The following is a 17,506-nucleotide window of genomic DNA, read 5'->3' on the forward strand; positions in this document are numbered from 1 at the left end:
TATGCCGACACGATAGTCATGCGTTCTGGCAATGTTTTTTTTTTTTTTTCTGTTTTGTTTTTGAGATTTTATATCACATAAATTTTTCAACCGGACGATAATATGCTCTCAAGTGGTTCGACTCTATTTCGCATACTACCAAGCGGAAACTTTTATTTTTCAGTCTCCCTGGTATATATGGTGGGTTTTGATATTCACTCCGTAACGGATACTGCGGTGCATCATTTGATAAGTGATGCCAAAAACGGCCCTCAACTGGGCCTGGATTGACCTGAACTGCATCCCAGTTTCATTAATGGTTGCCAGAGATATTAATTGAAGCTGCTCAAAAAGCTTGCATATTTTTCTGTGCTCGAGCATGTCTTGTAGATCGTTATCCTTACCCTCCCTCTATTGGGTCTACATTAGGTTCTACCCATTCCAAACATGGGGGGCTTGTAGTTTGTGGAAAATATTTCAACGTGCTTTCTGTGCATACATAAAGTTTATGATATCCATAACTATTGATTTAGCCACTTCATAATTAACCAACTTTCTTATTCGGTAACAAATTCTATGAGTTGCACCAATTTTTTCCTGACACATGGTGTGAGGACTATTCTTGTGCATACAACGTGAGCTCCTTAGCATTGCCCATAGTTTATACTTCAAGATTTGAGAGGGGGGCTTTCTGTTCATGCTATGTGGCATAATGGCTAAGAATAATAGCCGAACATTGATATTATTGTTTAAATCAGGTGAGGGTCCCAATCCGGTGATAAGTGGTTAGGCATAGGTCTTTAAAGTTGAGATACTTTAGCTCTATCTAGGGCAGCAAGCGGCTAATTAGAATCAGAGTGAGAGAGAAGCAATGTACTCCAAGGCGTTCTAGAGAGCTGATAAGCAAAAGAGAAAGAGGAAGGTGATTAAGGAGGAGACAAACTGCAATTCCTTGCTAGTGGACAATCTCAACGTTGCTCTTTTATTTCTGAATTGGACTGTAGTTATTGGCTTCGACCTAACCTAAGCCCGCACCCTAGCGTTTTTGCTGGGCAGGCTAGGTTTGGATTCGGTAGAAAAAGGCATTCTAACAAAATATTTTTTTAAATTTTTTTTACTTCGCCCACCGGCATTCTTTAATTAGAACTGATGGATGGCCTTGATCATTCTAACAAAATATTTTTTTTTTAAGTAAAAAAGGCATTTCAATAGTTCTAACGTGAGTACATGCTGCTAAGTCAAATGAAAGTAAAAGATACAAAAGAGAAAGTAAAATTATCAATGCCGTTCAGATAAATTTTTTGGAGTGACAGTTTACAAATGAGACGACTGAGTCTGCTATTTTATTTATCTTTCGAAACACGTGTGTTGTATGAAAAAAAAGGTAAGTTTTCTTTCGATTGCAATAGGAGCCGTCTGTAGTGCACCGCGGGACCGCTGGTGCTAGGATTACTCATATCGGATGGATATCATGTATACATAGGGCTGCAAATGGGTCGGGTCCTGAGTGACCCCGACCCGACCCGGTTTTTTGTTCGGGTCCTAATTTTGGACCCAGACCCGACCCGGTTGAAATTCGGGTCGGGTCGGGTCGGGTCGATGCCGACCCCGTCGGGTCATTCGGGTCGGGTCGGATCCGGATCCGATCGGGTCCGGGTTTGGGTCCGGTCGGGTCCATGAGATGAACAAGTTTTAACCCCAGAGCAAGCAAAGTTAAACAATTGTTTTCTGCAAGTTTTAACCTCATTTTGAGTGTGCAACGTTATATGTTAATACCTTGTGCCTCTTATACATCTTCATGGACATCTTTTCTAGTTCCTATCATATGTTTCCTTTTCATTCTTTGGCATAATTCCTTTTGCTGCTGGCTCTGATTATTTGCATATGGGTTTACGCTGTCCATGTCCGAATTATGTGGATAGTGCAAATTCCATTGACAGCTTCGAGGAGAAAATTCCATGCCTATTTCTGTTGCATCTGAAAAACTTGTCTAAATACTCAGCAGAGGAGAGTGTTTCTGGAGAGTAAAATGCACAATCAAGTTGATCGAGTAGAGAGCCAAAGCAGCTTTTCTTTGTTGTATGAATGCCAGGGAAAATCAGCTCCAGAAGGAAGCAAAGGATCTTTATATTTTCGTGAAGACTGTCTTGAGCAAAAACTTTTAGGAGAGGACAATGATGAACTGTGCAATGCTAGAACCAAGATTGGCTTTGCAAATTTAGACCCGATCTATTTTTCGGGTCGGGTCGGGTCGGGTCCCGGATCAAGATTGGATGGACCCGATCCGACCCGAAAAATAGATCGGGTCTAAATTTAGGACCCAACCCGGCCCCGCGGGTCCTAAAATTCGGGTCGGGTCGGGTCTAAAGCGGGTCGGGTCGGGTCCCGGGTCGACCCGACCCATTTGCAGCCTTATGTATACATAGAGCACGAGTTTTAATACTTTCGACATTGGATGTGACCTTAAGAGTTTTTCGTACCATACCATTGATTGTAGTGAGGAGAGTCGCGAAGCCTCCGTGGCTCGACACCACCGACCATGGAAATTAAGCGGTCTGCATCGGCAAGAAGGCAAATTGCAGCAAGCTTTTCCCAAAGTCCACAGAGTCCAGAGTCTTCCAACGCACCGCCAGGCCAACTTGGGCCACTCGTATAATAATATATTTTGGAAGCACTTCTCTCGAACAAGTGGGCAGTGATCTCCCGCGTGGAAGGCTTTAGGTGGCGCGGCCACGATGCCGTCCCACCAGGGGAAAGTTCGCCTTCTTTGGCAGCGAAAAAAGATGTAGATTGATTTGGACCGCAAAAATACTGTGCCTAACAATGGCTAGCTATTAGCTAGGATGAGCTCGCTCATTGAATTTTTTACTGTAGAAGGTTTCGCTACTAGATCTCTCTATTTTGTAGCAGCGAAATCTTTCATGCTAAAGCAGTCGACATGTCATCGCTTTCTGATGGAGTTATAGGTCATATTAATTGAGCTAGATATTTCAAGTGGTTAGGATAACTAGGATTGAATTGTCTGTTGAGTTAAAAAAATTAATGCAATAAGATGCTGTTATCTTTGTGTCCATGATAAATATTAATATCCCCTTAATCCCGTGACTGCAAGGCAGTGAAAGCGCTAGTTTAGACCAAATGTGTGGATACGCCTTCAGCCTTGCATCTTGTATTTGGAATTGGTTTTTATGTTGTTCACGGCGCATGTGCCTCGACTCTTGAAGGTGATGTCGATAGTACAAAACAAATGGCACCTTCAAGGCATCGGCACGAAGACCTTTTGAACCATCTGCGATAAATTTCAATGGATCATTTTGGCTTTTTCTTGAAAATTAAACGTAGTAAAACAATGCCATGCCATTCAAACCATGTCAAGAGCCCAGGTCTCGGCGAGTCGAAAATGGACCATTCCAGCAAAAACCAGAAGTCTTTTTTCCAACAATACTTTTTTCCAGGAAAAAAAAAGGACATCGAGTTATAACTATGGGTATACAGCGCTGGGCATGTCACAAATATGGTGGGTGGCTGGCCCACAAAGAGAACCAGTTAAGCGATGAGGGATTGATCGGTCTGGGACGGCAAGTTGTAGTCCCCACTTCCACACCCTTGAGACCCTCATCGGATGACCACCACCCTCCGACCCCCCTATAAATACCCTGGCTCTCTGCTCACGCTTGACCCAGTTGTAACTCCGGCAGCCATTCTTCCGTCTATCTGATTTCGATCTGAAAAAAATTTTAGTTGCCCCAAAGGATACATAGGTCGAGATAGATGGGGAAGGACATGGAGGCTGGGGCTGCTGGGTTCACGGCGAAGGACTACACGGACCCGCCGCCGGCGCCGCTTATCGACGCGGAGGAGCTGACCAAGTGGTCGCTGTACCGGGCGGTGATCGCGGAGTTCGTAGCGACGCTGCTGTTCCTCTACATCACGGTGGCGACGGTGATCGGGTACAAGCACCAGTCCGACCCCAACGTGAACGGCACCGACGCCGCCTGCAGCGGGGTCGGGATCTTGGGCATCGCCTGGGCTTTCGGCGGGATGATCTTCATCCTCGTCTACTGCACCGCCGGCATCTCCGGTGGGTGTCACTCTCACCCTCGCAGGCGCAATTAATATCTCTTCTTCGAAACTCTTTTTAAGGATTCTTTAGTTTACAAATGAAACGGAATTAATGGAAGAAAATAAGATCTTTTCTCCGTTCGCGCTTAATCTTACATATATATATGTAGCCCATAATCCTCGCATATGGTTGCATCCTGTTGCTTATAACGGTGGGGTGCGTTCTTGTGTGCGCGCATGCAGGCGGTCACATAAACCCGGCGGTGACGTTCGGGCTGTTCCTGGCTCGCAAGGTCTCCCTGATCCGAGCCCTTCTCTACATGATCGCGCAGTGCCTGGGAGCCATCTGCGGCGCGGGGCTCGTCAAGGGCTTCCAGAAGGCCTACTACGTGCGCTACGGCGGCGGCGCCAACGAGCTCAGCTCCGGCTACTCCAAGGGGACGGGACTCGCCGCCGAGATCATCGGCACCTTCGTCCTCGTCTACACCGTCTTCTCCGCCACCGACCCCAAGCGCAGCGCCCGTGACTCCCACGTCCCGGTAATATAATTCTACCCCTCCATTTGCGGCAAAAATTTTATTTTTTTGTTTTATTACTTGCCAATTACCATCATTGTTATATATATATCGTGTAAAAATGGTATTTTATATAACTTTAGCATAAGCACATCCTGCCAAGTCAAATAAAAGTAAAAGATAAAAGAAAGACGGTAAAACTGTCACTGTCATCCAGATAAATTCTTCAAAGTGCCGGACTACAAATAAGACGACGTGACGTAGTATGCTAGTTTGTTCATACATGTGCTGTTTGTAAAGAAGTAAACCATCACCGTTATTTTGAGAGACGGGTTAAGGCATCCAAAACAATCGACTGTAATTTCAGTTTAGCCAACAAGTGGGTCCAAGTTGGGTCTGGTCTAGCTGGTCCCGAGTGCGTCATGGCCAGAATTTCAAGTCTAAGATTTAGGCCCACAACACTAGGGTCTGTCTCCAAGTTCAGTAAGATTTGGTTCAATTTCGCAGGATCCATATCCCCTTCCCCCCACCCCAAGTAGGACCTTAACTTGATACGCTGAGGGAAGGATCGAAAAATTCCTAACCTTAACCTAGTTGTACCTTTTCAATTGGTATCATGCTCGTAGAATAAATTTTCATGCTAGCAATCCGTGTCGTTCATAAATGAGTGAGATCATGAAGGGATGGGCCCCAATCGTGATGCTGCGCAGCCATGAATGTGGATGCGTCTAACTAGAAATATCTAGACTCGTGCGATAGGTATATAGCTTTGCCTTTGTCCTGTCGGGGGATGTAATCCGTGAGTTAGGTTAAAAAATTTATATTCGGCCCATACTCGACGGGTGCTTAGATTTGGTCTTCGTGTTTTAATTGCTCAGTTCAAGCCTCGAGGAGTTAGTATTTGGTGAGGTATTTCCTCACTGTATTGAATACGTCTTGCTACATAACTAGCCAAAGAATGGATGCAGCGAGAGAAATTAATCACGGAGAATTATTTCAACAGTTTTTCATTCGCTCGATCGTCTGTCGCAACACGAATGAGGTGGTGATGGCAGAGCCTGTGCTGCCCCGAACATGAAGTATTTTAGAAGATTCGCCGGTCATATTGGTAGAAGGTTAATTTTCAGTTGAATGCTGCTGCAGTTATCTTTACAACGATCCTTCACTTTGACAAATTAAATTGTTATATATGAATTGTTCTTGGCTTATACGACAACAATATTTTTGGGTGTCTTTTTTAATCTCTGTTGGTTTCCAATATCTATCCAGGTTTTGGCTCCACTTCCAATAGGTTTTGCGGTGTTCATGGTCCATCTAGCCACAATCCCGATCACGGGGACCGGCATTAACCCTGCAAGGAGTTTCGGAGCTGCCGTAATCTATGATAAGGAGAAGGCATGGGATGACCAGGTACATTTGCTACGAGGGCATTGCCTGCATAATCTTTAATGTATCATCTTTTCCTACCTTTAGGCAGCCATTCTGAGCTTCATTTCTATTTCATTTGCCATTCCACACCTTTTCTCTAGAAATCAAACGATGCTTTCTAGCTGACGAATTGCAGTCGTTGAAAGCAATATCCGAACCCTATAGATGAACAGACAATTGGAGGTTGCCAAATGTACATAAAGAGTAGTGCCATCATTCAATCGACAAGCCAATCAATTTACTTGGCCTGGTCGTTTATTTCCAGTACAATTAGCAGCCAACTGCTCGGAGAAGCAGCTGAAACTTATCAGATTTTTTTTTTTCGTGTGCGCGCATTGCAGTGGATCTTCTGGGTGGGTCCTTTCATTGGTGCCGCCATAGCCACAGCTTATCATCAGTTTGTCCTTAGAGCTGGCGCTGTCAAGGCTCTCGGGTCTTTTAGAAGCAACGCTTCATCCTGAATTCTGTTCTTCTCCAGCTTTGGTGGTCATTGAAGGAAAAAAGAAGAGCAGAATTTTGATGGGTCGGCACCATTTCAGTCTTTCGCTTGTCAATAATGCAAATCAACAAGTAGGCATATTTTTACCATTGCCCCAGCGTTTGTTAAGTATCTATGTATGTGCTCCTGGTCTTCATAAAATGTAATAAATTACGGGCTTCCTTGTTATTTGAGAGCACCCTTCCATGCATGTATCTTTGGCAAACCGTTTTGTAGATTCTGAAAATTATGTGCTTTTGGTTGAGTTGGTTCTGAGAAGCTTGTGGCCATGCAAATCTCACAGGGGCATCATTAATGGGGGACGTCAGGTCTGGACCTGATCTATTTAGAATCCGACCTGATACCCGCTAACATATCGGCGGCGGAGTTTATTTTTTTACTTGCGCTCTGTTTTAAGATAAAGGTCTGTGATGAGAACTGAAATCGCTCTCTTCACTAATCTTGCTTATCTGTTTATACTCTTACTTATCTGTTTATCATGGAAAAGATCCATAGATAAATTTTTTGTCAGGAAAAAGATCCCGACAATGCAGATTCTGAATTAGAATACTAGATGCCAGGCTGTTCCTACGGCAGCTTCCATTGCTCGAGAAAACCTCTATCTTATCCTCAAGGTGTAGGAACACATAGGGCCTGCTTTCTATGTAAATAATACTTCTTTGCTACCGGAAAAAGGGCCAGCTTAGCTAGGTTTTGTTGTTATGTCATCGGTATGGCAAGCTAACCTGTTTACATCAATGACTGGACGAATAATGGCAGGAACGATTTTAAAAACTCATGGATTCCATGATGCAGGCTGATGCGGCACTTCTCGATTAGGACCTTGACAGAATTTAGTTTTTATGAAATATTTTTAAATCGCTCAGCAATGTCCTCTTTCGGCCAAGAAAAATAAAATGCGGCCAGTGCACGGTTCAGTAGTTTGCTCATTAGCTGATCATCCAATCTGCATCCTTTCCGGTACCTGATATAATTGAAGAGTCCATTAATGTATCCCTTGTTTTCGTTAAAATTCGGCCTGGGGGCGACCACGCCGGAAGGGAGTCGAAAAGAAGGCTACCTCCAATGCTTTAGGGTGCCTCCGAGAGGATGCCGGACTGGAGGAGAAAGGGTGCCACCTCCCTGCCATCCGGGATACCTGCACAAAGCCTTCGCCGGAATCTCCGGCGAAGGCCCTCTGTTGGCTAAGTTAGCAGAGTTTATGAAGGGTCCTATTTTGAGAGCCAAAGTCCCTTGTTTCCTCTACGGGGAGGAGTATAGAGAGTCCAAAATCCTCTAGAGTATATTTTCATGGCCTCTTTTATTTTTCTTACCAGAGTGCCCCAGTAGTGGAGGTATATCCCTGGCAGGAAGGATATGGCCCCCAACAGATGTAGCAGGGTATAGTCCTAGTTGATGCATCATAGCGTGGCCAATAAGAAAAGTATGGTGCAGTGAGGCTGCTGCAGATGATACCTGCGACATATGCTTCGCGAGGTTGGCTTGGGCCTCTAGTGGAGGTCGGCTCGGGCCTCCGGCGGACCGAGGTCGGCCTGGCTTTTGATCGAGGTCGGCCCAGCCTTCGGAGAGTCCGAGGTCGGCCCGCTCTCTAGCCATGGTCGGCTCGCTCGACGGGGTTGGGTGGTTCCATATCGGGTAGGACGATCCATTTTATCTCCCATTATCCCTCATGATCTATTTGAGAGGTTCTAACCAATCAAGGGTTGGTGACTTTACGGGGCATGGCATGTACAGTGGATCGGTCTTGCATCAAACGCATGACCTTTACTGTAAAAAATTTTAAAAACATAGGATAATATCATGATTATGCAGTTACAACTAACTTAGCAAACTACCAGCAGCTTAGCTCATAGGCACTTTTTTTTTTTTTTGTGCTAAAAAAAAAGTGAAGAGGGGGTGAGGAGAACCTTACCCGCGTAGCAACTTCTACTGAGTCCCCTTCCTACTGAAGAATGTTCGATACAGACAGACAAGTTTTACTCATACCTTCCTCATCCGTGAAAAGTCCGACGTGTGAGTACGGTCACACCAGTACCACCTAAGCAACCGGCAGACCATATAGCGGCTCCACCAGATAAATCAAACGAGAGGCATCCGGTCTCTATATTAAATCAATGTCCGTACGTTCGAATCTAGGCGACTTCGGTGAAAACAAAATTTCACTCCAACTGTGCTACCATCTTGATGGTACAGGCACTTCTTTCGAGTGAGACATTTGAACTAACTTGCTGAAATCTCGTAACTATATATATATATATATATATATATATATATATATATTATATAAGGAGAAATGGCTAAGTTGGAGTCCGTATTTTATAATTGGCATGTTTTTAATTTAAGATTTCTTAAAAATTTTCCTTACTATTGAAGAATATTTCCTTAGTCCAGCAATAGCTGAAATCCTTGCAATGAATAAGCAACCAGGAACAAGTTTCCACTCCCTAGTAAAGAATGATATTTTGCAGCCAGTTGTGCACATGTTCATGTTTGTAAGATTTATCCTTTTCTTTTTGGATTTTTGACATCAATTTTTCAATTTCGGACCTAATGCAAACCCCTCCGGTGGGCCCCGCGCATTCCAGGGCCTTCCGTTCTTGCCTCTCCCTCTTGTATATATTTAATTCTTGTGGCCTATGTTCATCCACGTGGCAGCTTCTAGCTGTGTTCAAGCTGCCACATTTTGAAGCCATCGAGTGGTAGAAGTAGGCCAACCATCATCGGGAGAACCAGCCAAGCTGGAGGAGAGAATATTAGCCGGTGCATTATTATTTTAGCTTTTTTTAAATATATTTGCACTCACCGTGATACATTTTCTTTAGCAAAAAAAAATAAAAATAAAAAATAATTTTTCAGACAAAGCATACATACCATGACGTCAATGAAACAGTAGATTGAATAACTTTTTTTTGTGGCTAATCATTTTGGAGAGATCCTTAAGCTGGGGAGAGGAAATTATCCGGTGCTCTCCCGGACTTATTATCTTTTAATTTTTTTTTGGATGTATTTGTATCCAACATGTATAATACATCCGTTTCAGTAAAAAAAAAAAACACAACTTGTGCTTTGATTTCTAAACACTGCTGATAATTATTGGACAAAATCATTGCTAAGGATTTTCATGCGTGGTTCAGGAGGGAGCCAGCCTGGCAGATTGATGGAAGTTGGATTTGGAGGATGCAGATCCACCCTCGGATGGCCCTGTTCATATGGAAGGTGGCTTGGGGCTACCTACCGACCAGAAAGATGTTAGCAGGGCGGGGTGTTCGGATCTCTTCGTTTTGTGTGACTTGCCCGGACTATGAGGAGACCATTACCCATGCCATACTTAGTTGCCCCAGGGCAGGACAGATTTGGGACCTTGCTTTTGGCCCCTTTCCTCAGACACTGGAGTCAGCTAAGGACCTACTACACTATTTGAGGGAGACCATGAGGAGACCGGGTATAATTGAGGATAGTATAGGGGGCATACCTAGCTTATCACATTTGGTTGGATAGAAATACCCGCCTTTTCGAGGACAGTGGTGGACAGAGACTTTCGCCATGCTACTGAGATCACTGTGGCAGCTGCGTTGAGTTCTTTTGGGATAGTAAGGAACATCTGGGACACCCGTTCCGCTATTTTAGTACCCAGGTTTGCCTCATTTTCTTGGGTGCCCCCACCTCTTGGTTATCTCAAAGTTAACTTTGATGACGACATGTCGACAGATGGAGCATATGGAAAAGTAGGATTTGTGATCCAAGACCACCAGGGCACACTGGTAGTGGCCCGAGGTCGGCGCACCCCCGGTTCGACTATTATTGAGGCGGACAGACAGTCTGGGAGGACATTTCCTATGCGAGAAGGGTACTTGATGCAGACAAGATATATCTGGAGGGGGACTCCTCGACGGTGATCGCTTGGATATGGGGAGTTGATCGATACGGGGACGGTCACCCACAGATCAGTGAGACTCGCAGACTGATTAGGGGTTTGGCTTCTTTCCAGACTACGCACGTGTATCGAAAGACGAACAGAGCTGCGGACTGGGTCGCCTCCTACATTGCTCGGCACATGGAAGAGTTCTCGTGGACGAGTGCCACTGAGATTCCTTCTTCCTTGTATTATTTATTATTTCGGATCTGGCTGGCTTTATTCATGTAAGAGGTATATGAATGTTGTCTTTATCACAAATAATAATAATAATAATAATAATACTAATAATAATAATAATACTAATAATAAAAATAATAATCTTCCAAGGCAACGGCTACTACGTGCAAAGTAATAAAAAAATAATAACAAAACTTTGAAATTCGCATTACTGCCGGCAAAATCATCATTTATATATAGCGTTCCTACTGCTGTGACAATAATTGTAAGTAATTAATATTTGTTGTTGTGAAGCATCATGAACCAATATATATGGAACGTACGATGAAATGACAAACCCAAAGATACCTTATCGAGCAAGAAAGTGCATGACTTCAGCAAGCATGCTTCTATAGTACCGAGAGGGCTCGACCCTTTCAATGATTAATTGGACCATCTTGTGTGATCACAAGCTTCTTCCGGAAATTGAAAAAAAGTCTGGAACAAAGTGAAGACCGTCCCCTCAATCTTGTAAGATGCATAGTTTCTGCATGCCTTTGCATGAAAAATTTACAGATTGCGTCCAAGCTTTCCATTGCTTGAATCAAAACTTAAGGATACTCTGGAAAAAAAGATATTGCCCAACCACGTATAAAGGCAGCTGTGACAGCGAGACCATTAACTAGAAGAGCCAGCCTTGGATGCTTAGTTTACTTGTTGTTCGGCTACTGAAGTACAGTTTCTTGGTATCTTTCAGATGGATCCCTGATACTTTGGCCATCTCATCCTTTCTGTTCTGAAGTTCTGCTATTCCATTCAGCATCTAAAATTTAGCACCACAAGAAGCAACTTTTCCATCTTGATGTCTAAACTCAGCTCCTCGACTCCCTTCAGACCTCTTCATTTTGCTGTTCGAATCCTGAGTCTTTGTTCCCTGTAGCAGCTCAATTGTACCGCTGATCGTATACCTCCCTTTGAGAGCGCCGTATAACATATTCTATGGTCACAGTCATCATTCCTGTTGTGTCCTCGGTCACCGTGGATTGAATCATGGAACCCCCGGTTGTAATTTTTCATCGTTGATCTGAAACGAAGGTCAGGTGGCATTTTTTCTGCATCCCTTTACATCAAAAAAAACGAAAGAAAAAGAAAAGGGCTGGCTGCTCATGATAACAGTGAGGCCACACGCAAAATTTGTGTTGGTACCCATTACTCGTTCTGACTTGGCACCATTCTATTCCACATGCCTCTTAAATATTTAAGTTACTTTTGGCATTCCCTTGTGGCCTGTATACCCAGCGAACTTGTTAAGAGGGATGCTGAAGTCTGAACGTGACCTATTTATGGCATCAGCTGTACAGTCACGCTCCTTTTGGCTTCTTTCATGTAGCTGATAAGGTTATAAGGTTTGATCCAAAGCATAGCATATAATACTTATTTGTGGCTTGTAGATTAGGGTTAGGGCACCGATGAGCGCTTTGTCGTAGCATCAGGGACCCAACTGCTCTCATAATTTAAATAGATAACTAATAAAGTTGATCATGGATCGAGTTCGGACACAAAAAATATCAAATTTTACATAAGCCGACCCGATGTCCGACTAGAAATGAATAGAATTTAGTTCTAAATCCAGCCTATGATCAGCTCTAACAACAAATAATGACCAAGATAATAGCTAAGATCTGGGCAGGGAATCAATCCCACGGGTCCATCAGTTTATCAAATTAATCATACGAACTACGTTGTCCTCCACTCTGCATTCAAATTCCAATGCATCAATGCCATTGATTGCATCAGCCCCGCGTGCATCACCGCCGCTGGTGTTACCACCCAGAGAATAGTAATCGAATCGCCCGCTAAACTCATGAAAGGACCCAATGGAACCCAGTGGACGATCACCACCGTCAATTCATGGATCACCGGAGTGTAGCCTCCATGCGGGGACAGACAGCGAAGCAGCGCGTGGTGGGGCTGCGGAGTGGGAGCTGATCTCATGCTGAGGCAGCGTTCGGTTTAGGGCGGCAATTTGAAACTTTAAAAACAAGCAAAAGAAAGATAAAATAAATCAAATAAAAACCGCACTTCCGCACTCCCCTTTGTCTCCGCTCACCGCCGTGGTGATATAAAAAGACCACCCTCAGCCTCTCCTCACTCCACACCGAGGCCCGATTTCTCTCTAAGACCACCAGCACGCTCTCTCTCTCTCTCTCTCTCTCTCTCTCTCTCTCTCTCTCTCTCTTGGGGCTTAATTTATTTTCTTCTCTAAAGTACTGAGAGGAGCTGAATTTTAATCAGCGGTCGATGGGGAAGGACGTGGAGGCCGCGGCGGAGGCGGGTGAGTTCACCGCGAAGGACTACATGGACCCGCCGCCGGCGCCGCTGATCGACGTGGAGGAGCTGACCACGTGGTCGCTGTACCGGGCGGTGATCGCTGAGTTCATCGCGACGCTGCTGTTCCTCTACATCACCGTGGCGACGGTGATCGGGTACAAGCACCAGTCCGACCCCAACGTGAACGGCACCGACGCCGCCTGCAGCGGCGTCGGGATCCTGGGCATAGCCTGGGCTTTCGGCGGGATGATCTTCATCCTCGTCTACTGCACCGCCGGCATCTCCGGTGGGTGTCCCTCCCACCCTCGCAGGCGCAATTAATATCTCTTCTTCGAAACTTTTTTAAGCATTCTTTAGTTTACAAATGAAACGGAATTAATGGAAGAAAATAAGATCTTTTCTCCGTTCGCGCTTAATCTTACATATATATATATGTAGCCCATAATCCTCGCATATGGTTGCATCCTGTTGCTTATAACGGTGGGGTGCGTTCTTGTGTGCGTGCATGCAGGCGGTCACATAAACCCGGCGGTGACGTTCGGGCTGTTCCTGGCTCGCAAGGTCTCCCTGATCCGAGCCCTTCTCTACATGATCGCGCAGTGCCTGGGAGCCATCTGCGGCGCGGGGCTTGTCAGGGGCTTCCAGAAGGCCTACTACGTGCGCTACGGCGGCGGCGCCAACGAGCTCAGCTCCGGCTACTCCAAGGGGACGGGACTCGCCGCCGAGATCATCGGCACCTTCGTCCTCGTCTACACCGTCTTCTCCGCCACCGACCCCAAGCGCAGCGCCCGTGACTCCCACGTCCCGGTAATTACCTTTATTATAAATCATAATTATAAATTGTATCTTCGCAATGGATTATATATTAATTTAATTTTTTTTATTTGTCCGTGTTCTTATCCACGGAGAACATACTTTAGAATCGTACGTAATCCCTTTTAATTAGCTTTGGTTTTCTTGTTGGCAAATCTAGGACTACAAAACATATCTGTGAATAAGTTTAAAAATTCTCTGCCACCTGCCGCACCCTACCTAACCGTTGGTCCCGAATATACCACTGCCCACTGGGGGCGATGGTAGGATGGACCCTCTTTGCTCCCCCCATCCCCATACAACAGCTGTTTTTTTGTAGTGCACCAAGGGCTCACTGGAGTATATTGTGTGTTATGATAAGAGAAAAATAATTAAAATTACGGTGGTGCATTAATTAACCATTTGGCAACCATTGAGAAATTGTTCTAGTATCATGCTCGACACCAACACCATCGCGATCTTTTAACTTGGCATGAATGCTTGGACTAATCCCTTCTTTTTCAATTTCCCTTTCGATTACTTCTACAGGTCTTGGCTCCTCTCCCGATAGGATTTGCAGTGTTCATGGTCCACTTAGCCACAATTCCTATCACTGGGACTGGCATCAACCCTGCCAGGAGCTTTGGAGCTGCTGTGATCTACAACAAGGAGAAGGCCTGGGATGATCAGGTATTATATCAATTTCTAAAATCTGTCATGCCGCACCATTATTTTTTGCATGCTTTGGGTTGTTGATCACAGTCTTAAAAGTCAATATCATAATCAATTTTTAATCCCATGCTAAGCCCTAGCGAAAATCAATATACTTTTATAGGATTAACATACTTTTATAATAATAATTATTATTATTATTATAAATATACTTTTATAGGATTAACAATTTATGGAACTAATAAATATATTTTTATACAACATTTTTAAAATCAATATCTTAATAAATATATTAATATTTTATTGTAATATATTTTATATGATTAATATACATATTTTATAGAGTATATCAGGGATAGTTGTGGTATTATATGGCCAAGCGATTTTAGATTTCTAGAAAATTCTAAATAGATTATTCATGAATATCTGAAAATTTTTAATCATTGGAATATAGCATACTAAATACGGTGATCATAGAGGATTAGATTATCTTGGGATAAGGATCACCAAGGTGATAGGCCACCAACCGTCGCCTAAGAATAATGTTTTTCAGAGAGAAACTAACTTTATTATACAAGATAATGAAATGGCAAGGTTATTTGCCAGACCTCCAGTAGACTGCACGATTTAGAACGTCCCCTGGGATCATCGCATCTTTGTCCACTTAATTTAGGACCTGGCCAAGAGCGCATTACGTCGTGTCATATATAAAACTTTGAGCTTGCTAAATTATAGCGGTGTAAAAACAAACAAAACTAGTAAACTGCCAACCATAGACGCTTAGGCAAGGTCCATATTTACCTACAGGAACAAACAAATCTTCTACCAACTATATATATATATATATAAGCTCAGGCAAGGGTCCACAAATACTTCATTCTAAAACAAAGGTCCATAAATACCTAACTCTTTGGATTTTGGACCTAATCTTCACCTAACCATGCTTCATTGAATAATTCAAAAGGATCCTCCAAAGCTCCAAATTCTAGAAGAGGGGGACCTCGAAACTTACGGTTATCACTCTTATAATTGATGGATGAAGTGATCATCTGATAGCAAGTTAGAGGAAGTAGAAGCTTATAATGACTTTTGCTGTGGTTCGCAGTGGATCTTCTGGGTGGGACCTTTCATCGGTGCCGCAATTGCTGAAGCTTATCACCAATATGTCCTACGAGCTAGTGCTGCGAAGGCTTTGGGATCCTTCCGTAGCGGCTGATCATTCATGCAACCCTGTTCTTTTTTAACTTAAAAGCAGTGGTGAAGCTTGAAATTGTTGATAAGATCCTTTACTGGGGTGTCCAACTGTATTCAATTGTTCAGCACCACTGGGTTTCTTCTATCGACTTGTACGAGTGCGTCCGTGCGTCATCTTTCCTTGTATTTCCTGCTGCTCTCGTCACTTCTCTTCTGCATCTGTAATGACTACGTAAGGCTACGAAGCTTCCAACCTTTGTCATCCTTAATTTTGTTAATATCTATGTTATTGGTGGTCTGACGAAAGTGATCAACCAGCCACGATGCCCGAAAGAAGCAAAAGACCGGAATTGATTAAAGAACAATAATAAAAGGAAAAAAAAAACGACGTCATAGAACCACTAGCGGTCGAACATATCAATGGTTGATGGGACCAACAATATAAATCAATATTCCTTCTTCTTAGGCCTTTTACATGCATGCATATTGCTGGCGCCAAACACAAGTTACAGCATACGAAGCCCCGATTAGGTTAAGCTAACGTCGAAAGTAAAGAATGCAGCTGAGCGAAGCTGATCCAACTAGATGCCTCCGATGCTTAAGTTAAATAGAATTATTAAACAAAATATATATGTAGAAAGATGAAAGGGAAGAGAAAATAAAGAGTTTGTAGGCTCGTGGTCAAAATTAAGGCTTTGAGCCGTTTTTATAAATGAAAAGCTCATGTCCCATCAAAGTTAAGGGTCTGGTCGAGAGCTGATTCTTGGTTTTTCTTATTCAGAATTTAGACGCCAAATTATATGTGATCTCTATCTCTGTTTGCATTACCCGCCCAAGCTAATTCTTCTTAACTCTTCACAAGTCAATCCTACAACATCAAATTTAATTTGCACTTACGAGCCCCTCAATGTTTCTTTTTTTACCCTCTAATTACTTTCCCTTGGGTAGAAAGAAGGACAGACTTTACTTTCATTATTTTTATCCTGCAATGGGGAAAATGTGATGGAGTCGCTCGGATGGTGGCGACAGAGCTCTTAGGAAACAATTGTGGGGTCCCTAACCATCATTTAGAAACATATACACGTATCAGGGCAGTAGCATAACTCAGTTTGCAGTCGCGGCTGCTATTTCTTAATAGGCGGGGCTTGGATTTTGTGGCCATCTTAGGTGAGCATAGATGATCATTATCTACTGCAAATCTAAAACAATGGCAGGGGGGGGACAGATGGATGAATTAGAACCTTTCCTTTTCGAATGAGGGAGAGAGAAGTGTTGCTTTATTCTTCTCTTTGATTGTTTAATTTAAGGCTTAAAGCTCAACCACCGAGTCAATATGACTAGTTAGATTATTGCACCATCTGTTCCAACTCCTACAAAAAATGATATCTGCACATTGGGGTCGATGACTGGCTGTTTTAGATAATGGTATCATGATCAGATCAAGTGCCAAAGGTGCACATGCCTGTATTGTTTGGATTCTTGAATTGAGCTAAATCAAATTTCTCTCTCTCTTTATCTAGGTCTGGTTTGGAACGAAGTTCAACTAAAATCCAACCCGACTTAGGATCAGGTTTGCATTTTTAGCCCAAGTTCAAAAAATCTAAACCGAGTCGGCTCTTGAGACCAAGTTAGGATTTTTGAATTAAAAAATTCATATAAACTCAGCTCAACTTAACCGGTGTTTCGACTGGTCGTATTTGAGTTGACCCTAAATTTCCAGTTGCAAGTGAAGCCCAGCTAAATAGAAGTGAAGTTGAACCCGGCCCAAGTTGGAGCTTTCCTGTTGGGTTAAACGGGCTCAAGTTGGGCCCACTAATCATGTTAGAATCCCAAGCTTTCTTGGATGTTTTGCGGTCTGCAGAGTTTCCTCCTTCCCTGATTCACTGATGCAGGGGGTACTCTGTTCTTAGATCTTAGTAGATCAGCCACTTCTGTAACCCCCCCCCTCCCCAAAAGAAAAAA

At 43.6% G+C, this 17,506-nt stretch overlaps 2 protein-coding genes across 3 annotated transcripts; both read left to right on the forward strand.

The window, feature by feature from the left end:
- Positions 1–3,372: 3,372 nt before the first annotated feature.
- Positions 3,373–6,651, forward strand: LOC103708407 (aquaporin PIP2-4-like). 2 transcript variants are annotated; one of them, XM_017843146.3, is made up of 4 exons: positions 3,373–4,060; positions 4,285–4,580; positions 5,826–5,966; positions 6,086–6,651. In XM_017843146.3, exons 1-4 carry the CDS (start codon positions 3,751–3,753, stop codon positions 6,104–6,106), a joined length of 768 nt encoding a protein of 255 aa, XP_017698635.1. In that variant the 5' UTR covers positions 3,373–3,750; the 3' UTR covers positions 6,107–6,651. The 2 variants fall into 2 exon arrangements, with proteins under 2 accessions (XP_017698635.1, XP_008791536.1); XM_008793314.4 differs by having other exon boundaries at positions 3,487–4,060; positions 6,326–6,651.
- A 6,008-nt stretch (positions 6,652–12,659) lies between these two features.
- Positions 12,660–15,806, forward strand: LOC103708406 (aquaporin PIP2-4-like). Its single transcript, XM_008793313.6, has 4 exons — positions 12,660–13,172; positions 13,398–13,693; positions 14,228–14,368; positions 15,456–15,806. Exons 1-4 carry the CDS (start codon positions 12,857–12,859, stop codon positions 15,564–15,566), a joined length of 864 nt encoding a protein of 287 aa, XP_008791535.1. The 5' UTR covers positions 12,660–12,856; the 3' UTR covers positions 15,567–15,806.
- The last annotated feature ends 1,700 nt before the right edge of the window (positions 15,807–17,506 follow it).

The sequence above is a fragment of the Phoenix dactylifera genome, chromosome 3 (assembly GCF_051530095.1).
Source record: "Phoenix dactylifera cultivar Ajwa chromosome 3, Ajwa_hap1_PhDact_Kaust_v1.1, whole genome shotgun sequence".
Classification (NCBI taxonomy): Eukaryota; Viridiplantae; Streptophyta; class Magnoliopsida; order Arecales; family Arecaceae; genus Phoenix; species Phoenix dactylifera.